The sequence below is a fragment of the Rhinopithecus roxellana genome, chromosome 8 (genome assembly GCF_007565055.1).
Source record: "Rhinopithecus roxellana isolate Shanxi Qingling chromosome 8, ASM756505v1, whole genome shotgun sequence".
NCBI lineage: Eukaryota > Metazoa > Chordata > Mammalia > Primates > Cercopithecidae > Rhinopithecus > Rhinopithecus roxellana.
Genome location: NC_044556.1, coordinates 112092736 through 112104247, shown reverse-complemented (window position 1 = coordinate 112104247; position 11512 = coordinate 112092736). Strand labels below are relative to the sequence as shown.

The following is an 11512-nucleotide window of genomic DNA, read 5'->3' as shown; positions in this document are numbered from 1 at the left end:
TAGTTTTATTGATACATGATAATTGTATATATTTATAGGGTACATAGGATATATTGATTCAGGCATATAATGTATAATAATCAAATTGGAGTATTTGTGTTTTTCTTTCTCTGCCTGAATTATTTCAATAGAGTTGTCTTCAAGTTCAAAATTTTTTTCTTCTACTTAATCTAGTATTTTGTTGAAGCTCTCAATTACATTTTTATTCCATTCATTAAATTCTTTAGTTCCAGGATTTCTATTTGTTCTTTTTATGGTATCTATTTTTTGTTGAATTTCTGATTCGGATCAAGATTTTTTTTCTTATTTCTTTGTGTTGTTTATCTGTGTTCTTTTGTATCTCATTCAGGTTCTTTCAGAGAATTAGTTTGAATTCTTTTTCAGGCATTTTCTATGCCTTTTCTTTGGGGTCTTTTACTGGAGAATTATTGTCTTCCTTTGTGGGTGTCATGTTTCCTTGCTGTTTTGTGTTTCTTTCATCCCTATGTTGATATCTGTGCATCTCATTTAACAGTCATTTCTTCCAGGTTTATGGAGTAGCTTCTGTAAGGAAATACTTTTTATTATTATATATGTGTCTTCAATTTTGGTTGGGCAGGTTGCTTTGGCTTTGATTCTGGATATGCACTATACTGTAGCCACTGTATGATTTCTTTTGCTGTCATCAATGTCAGTAGTTTCTGTGAGTTCCTTAGTGGCTTAGGTTGCAGTTGTTTGCAGATGCTTTGACTAGCCTTTGCTGAAGATGGGGACACAAGGCTGACTAGTGCTTAGGCCTTTTGGTGGTGTGTGCAAGTGCTAGCAGTAATGGCAGTGCACCCTCAGTAGGCCAGTCTTTGGACCTCTGAGTGTGGAACAAGGATGCTGGCTGTAGAAGTAGCAGGCTGGGCAGGCTGGCCCTCAGGCTCCTGGGTGGGGTGTGTGGGTTCCGGTAGGCTGGACACACCACTCTTCAGCCTCTGGACAGTGTGTGCAGGTGCCTACATGTGTACTTACATGGATCTCTCATTTACCTTTTTTCCACATGAGAAGGGAAGTACTTTCTGGCTCCTTGCCCATCCAGCTGGCTGCCTTACTTCCTTCTCCATGCTGCCATCTTGAGTTTCTATAACTTATAGGATTCCTTTTGCTTCCCTGCTGGATACCAGCATTCTCTCCTAGATAGTGCCATCAACATTTGGCTATTTACTTGCTATTTCAGTCCTTCTTTGTGGAGTAGGTGAGTGCTACGCATCTCTAGTTAGCCATCTTAATGACAGCTGTCCAAATTATATCAGTGCCCTATTTTTCTATAATATGTTTTAATTACCAGGGAAAAATTGATTTAAAAACAAACATTTTTAGAAGATTGGCAGCTAGTAAATATTTAAGAAATAATAGAATTTAAAAATTCATAACATTAATCATCTATATTGGAATTGATTCAGGCAAGAATCAGTCACGGATGATAAAACCACTAGAAAAAGAGTTGTAGGAAAATGAGATACCTTCATAATGACAAGATTTCAACCTCAAACTATCTATTCTACATTTACAATAAAGAGAATGGATAGTAGCCTCCATAATCTAATTGATCAAAATTGGTATCAATAATAATAAAATAACGTATGCGCGTCCTGATATGTTGCAATATGTAGACTACATCATCCTTGAAATATTCTCTTAAAAATATTTAACCTGGAATTTAATCAAGTCTCAGAATTAACTTCCAGTTTTCAGAAAAACAGAAGATACAAATTTAATAATACCATGAGAAACAACTGAACAAACTAATAATATGAGACATCCTATAAGAGACTGATGAGACGGCTCAAAAAGTCAAATTTGGGGGTGAAATGACCAAGGACAGTCCTAGAGTAAAAGAAACTAAAGATGGATTACATATTCACAAGAACATTGAAAAGTATACGGTATCTGAGATTAACTCTCATCAATGGGGAAAAATAACTTTTAGAGAATATAATTTTTTAAGTTACCTAAGAGTATGAACAAAATGAAAGTAGTTGGATTACATACTGTGTACAGGGATGAGAAGACTCAATAAAGGTGTTGATTCTCCATAAGTAACCAATAAACTTTTCATTTGAAGTCTTAAAGCAGTTCAAAATGGAACTTAAGTTTTGCACCCTAGAACTTAAAGTATAATAATAAAATTTTTTTAAAAATCCAATCAAAAAATCAAAAAAAAATTCATATATACAATTGAACAGCCATGAAAATTAAAATAATTTTTAAGATGAAAAGTAAGAAGTAGATAATGGCTTTTCAGATATAAACATGTCTATAATATTATAGTAATTGAAAGATTATGGTTATTTAGAGATAGAGAATGGACCAAAGGAAGAAAACTCAATCCATTCATGAATGGTGACCAGAATATGACAGAGGACAAATCATACATTACTGGAAAAGGAAGGACTAGAAAGGAAAATGATGTAGAAAAAAAATAGAATTAAATATTTTTAAAATCCACCTTACACTTCACATACAAAAAATAAAATTCAGATGAATCACAAACCTAAATATGCCAAAGTTCACATCCTCACTGACACTTAACTTTGATCTTTTTTATTATAGCCACTCTAACAGGTGGGAGGTGATGTCTCAGTGTGGTTTTAATTTGCATTTCCCTGATCTTTAGGGATGCTGTGCACTTTTTCATGTATTTGTTGACCATATGCCTTCTTTTAAGAAATACCTGTTCATATAAATCATGCTGCTATAAAGACACATGCACACGTATGTTTATTGCGGCACTATTCACAATAGCAAAGACTTGGAATCAACCCAAATGTCCATCAGTGACAGACTGGATTAAGAAAATGTGGCACATATACACCATGGAATATTATGCAGCCATTAAAAAGGATGAGTTTGCATCCTTTGTAGGGACATGGATGCAGCTGGAAACCATCATTCTTAGCAAACTATCACAAGAACAGAAAACCAAACACTGCATGTTCTCACTCATAGGTGGGAACTGAACAATGACATCACTTGGAGTCGGGAAGGGGAACATCACACACCAGGGCCTATCATGTGGGGGGGGGGGGAGGGATTGCATTGGGAGTTATACCTGATATAAATGACGAATTGATGGGTGCTGACGAGTTGATGGGTGCAGCACACCAACATGGCACAAGTATACATATGTAACAAACCTGCACGTTATGCACATGTACCCTAGAACTTAAAGTATAATAATAATAATAATTTTTTTTTTTAAAAAAAGAAATACCTGTTCAGGTCCTTTGCCCATTTCTAAATTAGATTATTTGTTTTCTTGCTATTGAGTTTAGTGTCATATAAATTTCAGATATTAACTCTGTATCAGACATACGGTTTGCAAAAGTTTTCTCCTAATTCGGTTTGTCTCTCATTAGCTATTTCCTTGGCTATGCAGAAGCCTTTTAGTTTGATGCAATCCCATTTGTCTAATGCTTTTGTTGCCAGTGTTTTGCGGGTCCTATCCAAGAAAATCATTGCCCGGACTGAAGTCATGGAACTTTAATTCATTTTGCGTTGATTGTTGCATATTGTGTGAGACAGGGTCCAATTTCTCTCTTCTGTATGTAGCTATCCAGTTTTTCCAAAGTACTCAGCATGCCAAAGTGTCATACTTTGAGGTATCATTTTCTGAGCCCAAAACATAAGCATTACTGGTGTTACTGTAGAATGTACTTTCAGATTGTTTCACATGAACAAACAAACTAAAAATATTAAATATAAACACCAAAGGGGAGAGATTATATTATTTCTTTTCTGTCTGTTAAACTGTTTTGCACAGCGATTTATTTCTCAGTAATTAAAAAAAATGCTTATCAACATGTTGGGGCTTAGGATACAACTCCAAAATATGACTGTAGGAGATCAGAATATGTCAGCTCAAAGTACACTTCTTGGGCAAATTTCCAGCAGGTTACTTTGAGAAACTGCAGACACAGCTACTTTTTAATTTTTTAAAAAAAGTACATCTATAGAGAAAATCTACAATAGTAAAAGTATCTGTATCAGGAAGAAGGCTGCTCTAGGGCAACTTTCATTATCTGATATACTTTTTATCTGCATAACAAGACAATGTGTAGGCACAATACATTTTTCCCCCTCACGCTCCCATGACCTGTCAACGCTATGCTCCAGAGATCCCTACTCCCTAATCTTACCTATAGCTAAGGATGTTATATAAGCCTCCATCATGTGGCCCTTCTTTGAATCTCATATTTTGTGGGACTCCTGTGTATATGAACATTATTAAATATAATTTTCCTGTTAGTCTGTCTTGTGGCAATTTAATTTGTAGCCCTGTCAAAGAACCTAGAAGCGTGAAGGAAAGCCATTTTCCCTACCCTACAAGCACATAGATGGTAATATACCTATAACTAAAATTTAATTGTGTAGAACAATTATAAGTTTGCAAGTGAATTTTCTAGAATTCAGGAAATATTTCTGTAGAAGGATCACGGCATATGTTTTCACTCTTCTAATTTTACCTGAGCTCAGTCAGCCTAAGTCTTCTAGAGGCATCCTTATTGTCCAGCAGTCAGGTTTATTGACTCATGGACGTAAAGGAGGCTGCAAACCACAAGGATCACAGGGCATCTCATTAAACAATGTAAAAAACAAGTATTTTAAATTTGGGGAAGGGTGAAGTTGAGGTGAAATTTTAAAAGAAGTGATTTTATAGGTGGAAAGCAAAGAAAGCTCCTTATGAAGATCAGATCTGGACCCAAATGTTCTTTTTCCTTGGAAACTACAAAATTAAGATGCATGAGAAATTTTGTGTTCAGAACTTTTTCTCTGAAGTTCTGCTCCTGGAATAGAATGTGAGGTTGTATGTCTCTGTCAGCGTGAATTAGGTACTCCCAGAAAGGGTGCCATATTTTATTCTTATCCGTATGATTGAAAACAACAAATTTCTGATATCAAAGATTTTAAATAAGAAATTTTCTCACTCAGTGAGAAAACAGTTATCACTCAAAGAAGGGAGTCATTATGACAATTTGCAACTGCAACATGTCCTTGGGTAAAATTGTTTTCTGATATATTTATAACTGACTTTTTCTTCCCTTGCTATTTTAGTCTGATAAATATCCAGGCAGATTTTTTTTTAATTCAGAGATAATTTTAAATTTCTAATTATATCATGCTTCATATTACTTAATTATATTTTAGTTAAGGTCATTTGTCCAATTTTATTCTGTTTGATTTGTTTTAAAGAGTTTTTCACAACTTTGTTGAACTTATTAAGCAGCTGTATTTGCTAAAAACTCTCCGCAAGACAAAATACTTAGATTAGCGTGTGTAAAGCCCAAAGAGATATCCTTTTCCTGTTCCAGTAACTTTCCAATTTAGCTGTTTAAATCAAATAACTGAAAACGTTCTGAAGTCATCCCTTTGGAAAGATTTAGTACGAGGTCATCATGTCTTTTTGAACTGGCGCTAGATACCTGAGAAACACTTCATCTCCCGGAAGATTCATCCGTACATAAGCAATTACTGAAAAAAACAAGTGGTTTCCAGAGTCGAGCCAATTATGATGAAGAGAGGTAGAGAAAATATAAAACACCAAACTAGGATAGAATGGGATCAGAGTATAAGAACAAAGGGAAACAGAAAAAGACTGAGCTCAAGTTTCAAAAGATTATGAAAGTTTGAGTTAATAAAGGAGTAATGGACGTCAACAGAAGGAAGCACACTATTAAATAGCAAGATAATCAAAGAAAAACAGAGACATAGAGGGAATGATTGCAATCAAAATATTTTTAAATAAAGAAAATCATGGAATAAAAAAATGAGTAAAAGTAAGGTCAAGAGACAAAGCTTTTGGAGTTTATGGCAGAAAGAATTGCAACTGGGTAAGTGAAAAGGGTGATTATGCATTTGACATGTTCTGTCCAGTGTTTCATCAATTGGTAATTTTTTATTGATTGATTGATTGATTGATTGATTGATTGATACAGGGACTCACTCTGTTGCCCAGGCTGGAGTGCTGTGGCGTGATCCTGGCTCACCGCAACCTCCACCTCCTGGGTTCAGGTGATTCTCCTGCCTCAGGCTCCCAAGTAGCTGGAACTACAGGCCTGCACCACCACACCTGGCTAATTTTTGTATTTTTAGGGTCTCACTCTGTTACCCAGGCTGGATGCAGTGGCGTGATCCTGGCTCACTGCAACCTCCACCTCCTGGGTTCAGGTAATTGCCCTGCCTCAGGCTTTCGAGTAGCTGGGACTACAGGCATACACCACCACACCTGGTTAATTTTTGTATTTTTAGTAGACACGGGGTTTCACCATGTCACCCAGGCTGGTCTCAAACTCCTGTCCTCAAGTGATCCCCCCGCCCTGCCCTCCCAAAGTGGTAGGATTAGAGGTATCAGTCACCACGTCTGCCAGATGGGTAAATTTGTAATCACAAAATTGTGGTGTATGATTGATCCATCATAGTATTCAATCAATACTGAAAACCTCCTGAGATTAAGAAACAATTTTAATGTAGGTGTTTTTTAATAAGATATTGCATATTTCTATGAAAAAAATAATTGTTATATTACGTATTTAAAATTACTTTTCAGATGCAAGAAATTAAAATTACTTATACTCCAACAAAAAAATTATTAAAAATTCAATCTATTTATATAAGAAAAATTAATCTGTTGGTTAATCTGAAAAATTAAAAGGTAATTTACTTGAACCTAATAAATCAAACTACATTTTTCTCTGATTTATTTTAAGCTCTTGTTAAGTCACATCCACAGATTTCCATTTAGGCTCTCTTAGAAGTAAAACTAGAAACACTCAAGTCTAGAGCAGTATATACAGGTTTTTAAATATGGCATTAATCATCATGTGCTTCAAGTAAACATTAGGTCATGGTATCTGACAAATTCAGCAGCATAATTAAAAGTAAAATATGAAAGTGTCATTTCATAATATGGTTCTGGATATTTGTTTTCTAACTTTTAGTTATCAAAATGATTTTTGAATTTTGAATATAGATAATTATGAGTATAATTGCCTTATTCACATTACTCATAAAAGTTAAGAGTTGATAGAATTATTTCATACTAGCTTTTCAAAATAGCTTTGCCCAGAGATTTCTATTTGAACATAAATTAAAATATTTTTTAAATCTGCCAATCAGATGCTGTGGGAACCTATAAAAAATATCTGAAAGTCTCAAGTTCGAAGTGCTTTGGCTCCAAAATCAGACATCTTGAATTGATAGTCATGACTCCACTTTGAATAACTTCTTCAGCTTCTTTGTGTTTCAGTTTTCTCATTTGCAAAACAAGCAGGACAAAAGCAAGCTAATAGGATTTACAAAGATCATGTTAGCTAACAGTCTAGTTGGCTGGCAATTCACCATTCACTATGTTCACTACTTTTTGCTGTTTTTAACAATGCTCCCTGATGACCTTTAAAGAAAAAAAAGCAGATTATACCAAAAGGCATTAACAATTGACATTGGCACTTGAATTCAAAAATAGTTATTACATAACATGAATGATACATATGTTGGAATATATTAGCTTTAAGAAATTTGCAAATCTATTATTTAGTATTTATTGTTAAAGAACATCTTTTCTTTGTGATTCTTGTTCTATGTCACCCATCAGTATCTAGGGCATTTTTTTCTGTATTAGGGTAATGAATTCATAATCTAGGCTCCTTTACTAGTGTAGAGGAGGAAAAAAATATTTTCCTTCTTCCCATCTTAGGTTCAGTGGGTAGAATCCTGCAATTTAGACTGACCAAAGACATATAAGCAACAACAAAAAAAGAAGTTTATTGACAAGTGCATTGCACATACACATGGGAGAACTCAGGGATGAGTAACTCAAAGAATTGGTTAGAACTTGATCTTATGTAGTATTTTAACAAAAATACAATAAATTTGTACAGAAGTGACAAGACAAAAGAAGGGGTTCTCAGGGGTACAAATTGTGGAAAGCAGATATATGGGGAGATTAATGGAATATAAGGGCTATTTAAGCAAGGGCTGTTGAGTAGATTCCTCTGTGGCCTTCTCTAGGACGATAAGACCCCAGAGTTGTCTTTGGTGATTAAAAAATCATCCAATACTTCCTGGTAGAAAGGGGGCAGCCAGAGAGTTTTTCTTGTGTCTCTCTATTTTTTGTTTTTCACAATTGTCTTCAGCTCAAAATAATCCAATGCCAGGGGAGCACATTTTATGGTGGCTTACTCTGAACTTCTTCATTACCCAATCAAGCAAATCTTCAGAGTTATAACTTTTTTATAAAATGAGAAAGTTGCTAGATCCTTACTTCTCAGTGTATGGTCCTGGTCATTGACATTTGGAAACATGTGAAATGAAAAACCACAGGCCCTACATCAAGGGTGCATTAATCAAAATTTGCAGTTTGGCAATATCCTTAGGTGATTCATGTGCCCATTAGAGCTTGAGAAGCACTGCTTGGAAGCTCCTTCTGCCAAAAATGAGGTAAACCCAATGTATGTACCCATTTACTTTGCAGAACCATTTTATAGTCTAAATGCACTTAGTGACATTGGATATATGCAATAAATTTGAGTTTCTGCAGGAAACAACATCTGGCATTGGTGAATGCAAGGTTATGATACATGAGGATGCAGAGAGAACATTCCTATTTATAAGGGAATTTCTAGAATGAAGCTACCAAAGTCTTCCCTGTCTGTCTTCAAAACTCTGTCTCCTAAACATAGGTTTTGGTCACCTGCACGTTTGAGAGTAATAGCTTCCCAATTGACCCTCTAATTTATAGACTCTATTCTCAAAACCAGTGCTTAGAAATAAACTACGAGAATTTTTTAAAAAATGGTTTCACAGTGATATTTTGCCCTTCACCTGCTTTCAGTGTACTCCCTTCCAAATGGGCACCAGGATTTCCTAGATTGTTACCTTCAGTATATTGTTCTATATGGAAATATACATTTTTGATAAGAAGTATCTGTCATATAATGTTTAAACATGAAATCATCAAGAGAAGACAAAACTCATTTTGAAACTAATTTTAAAGTTATCTCTGGTAACTTTTGAACATATTTTTGAAGATGAATCTTACGAATTAGATCAATTTAGAAGCTACAACTGTTAAATATGGATGTGACTAGAACCTAGGTTTAGTGGGCCAATTTCTAAACAAAGACAAAATTACACGTTTCATCCAGGGGCCGTGCCGAGTCTAGTTAAAAAGTAGTAAATTCAGTCAGCCCTTTGTGGGTTTAGATGTAATCTGGGAGTGAGCTGGAACGTGGCTCAGAGTGGAATGAAGGCAGAAAGACTGGAGTTGAATCTTAGAGCTGAAATGGAGCTATTAGTGCAGTCTTTCCAGAATTGCTGACATTCTTTGCACATTTGTTTTCTAAACTGATAATTGGTTATAATAATACATATCTCACTGTTTCATTAAAATAACCGACAGTAACTATGCCTCCAAACACAGAGCTGACGTTCAACAAAAGTTACATCATATCTCCAATAATTGCATTTAATTATTGGAGCTCTTTCATGAATCCAGTTCTTTTTCTCTTTCTAGGACTTTGTGATTGGGTTAAAGGGCTCAATCCGGGGACTCTGTTTTCTGGTTTAAGTATCACAATGGACACAGGCAACAAAACTCTGCCCCAGGATTTTCTCTTACTGGGCTTTCCTGGTTCTCAAACTCTTCAGCTCTCTCTCTTCATGCTTTTTCTGGTGATGTACATCCTCACAGTTAGTGGTAATGTGGCTATCTTGATGTTGGTGAGGACCTCCCATCAGTTGCATACCCCCATGTACTTCTTTCTGAGCAACCTCTCCTTCCTGGAGATTTGGTATACCACAGCTGCAGTCCCCAAAGCACTGGCCATCCTACTGGGGAGAAGTCAGACCATATCATTTACAAGCTGTCTTTTGCAGATGTACCTTGTTTTCTCATTAGGCTGCACAGAGTACTTCCTCCTGGCAGCCATGGCTTATGACCGCTACCTTGCCATCTGCTATCCTCTACACTATGGAACCATCATGAGTAGTCTGCTCTCAGCGCAGCTGGCCCTGGGCTCCTGGATCTGTGGTTTCATGGCCATTGCAGTGCCCACAGCCCTCATCAGTGGCCTGTCCTTCTGTGGCCCCCATGCCATCAACCACTTCTTCTGTGACATTGCACCCTGGATTGCCCTGGCCTGCACCAGCACACAGGCAGTAGAGCTTGTGGCCTTTGTGATTGCTTTTGTGGTCATCCTGAGTTCATTCCTCATCACTCTTATCTCCTACATCTACATCATCAGCACCATCCTCAGGATCCCCTCTGCCAGTAGCCGGAGCAAAGCCTTTTCCACGTGCTCCTCGCATCTCACCGTGGTGCTCATTTGGTATGGGTCCACGATTTTCCTTCACGTCCGCACCTCTATCAAAGAGGCCTTGGATCTGACCAAAGCTGTCCACGTCCTGAACACCGTGGTGACTCCAGTTTTAAACCCCTTCATCTATACGCTTCGTAATAAGGAAGTAAGAGAAACTCTGCTGAAGAAATGGAAGGGAAAATAAATCTCCTCTTCCACAACAGATGTCCTGTAAATGGTCTCTGCATCAATACAGAGGTTTCAAGTAAGAATGTGGAGGAACAGAGCAAATTTTTCTTGGTACGTAGACAGAAAAAAAACAAACAAAGCAAGTAATACTATATTTTCTATACATTATCATGTATGATAAAAATGGGAGTTTTTGACATAAGCAAAGTGGACTTTTTAAGCAAAAAATAATGATACATTGAATTAGACTTGCTCTTGACTTTGGTTTATAAATTAGAGACATCTGCAATAAAAATGATGCTTTGGTATATCAACTCTGAATTCTTGTTTCTTTTTAAAGATTATCAAAATTGTCTTAGTATAAAATATTGAGAACTATATTTATGAAACATGAGGGAAGAGAAATATGCAAAAGTTAAATGAATTAAAACATGTAGCTGAAACTAGAGTGTGTGCAGTTATTGTAGCATAGTATTTTTCGGTAAGGTATAATAAAATAGACAGATATGGAATTAGAACTTGATTATTACAAGGTGCCACATTTGTTTCAGAAGGATAGTGAACAAAGCAATCCAAAAAGTGGATAATGAAAAGTAGATAAATGGGATTGCAGGAGGGTTTGAACAAAGCAATAGAAGTTTCTTGCATAACAATATTGATCATAGAAAAGGAAAAAATACTAAAGATTCTATTGGCAAGTCAGCAAGTATAGAATATCCAGTGGTTTCAGGGAAAACATAACCATAGGAAAAATAATTATAATAATAACTATTTGATTTTCCTCCAAAGTACTGCATTCCACAGAAAGCAAAATACTTTCCTTCCAACCTTCAACACATGATAGGTGCCTTCTCCTCCCTTTCCTCATTATCGTATGGCTGTGGAAAATGGGGCTCCAGCAAGATAACTTAGGCTGCAGGGATATTCTGTTTGTCTTACTCATATTGGCTCACATGTGTACAAAGTAGTCTGCTTCTCAAATATATGCCTAAGGGGCTGAACAG

General features: G+C 36.1%; 1 protein-coding gene across 1 annotated transcript; it reads left to right on the top strand.

Moving 5' to 3' along the window:
- The first annotated feature begins 9555 nt into the window (after nt 1–9555).
- LOC104681136 (olfactory receptor 6F1) lies at nt 9556–10604 on the top strand. Its single transcript, XM_010387354.2, has one exon. The coding sequence runs from the start codon at nt 9598–9600 to the stop codon at nt 10522–10524; it is 927 nt and encodes a 308-aa protein (XP_010385656.1). The 5' UTR covers nt 9556–9597; the 3' UTR covers nt 10525–10604.
- The last annotated feature ends 908 nt before the right edge of the window (nt 10605–11512 follow it).

Bases quoted from the DNA above. Each gene is read 5' to 3' on its own strand.
- LOC104681136 (XM_010387354.2), top strand. From the start codon at position 9,598: ATGGACACAGGCAACAAAACTCTGCCCCAGGATTTTCTCTTACTGGGC.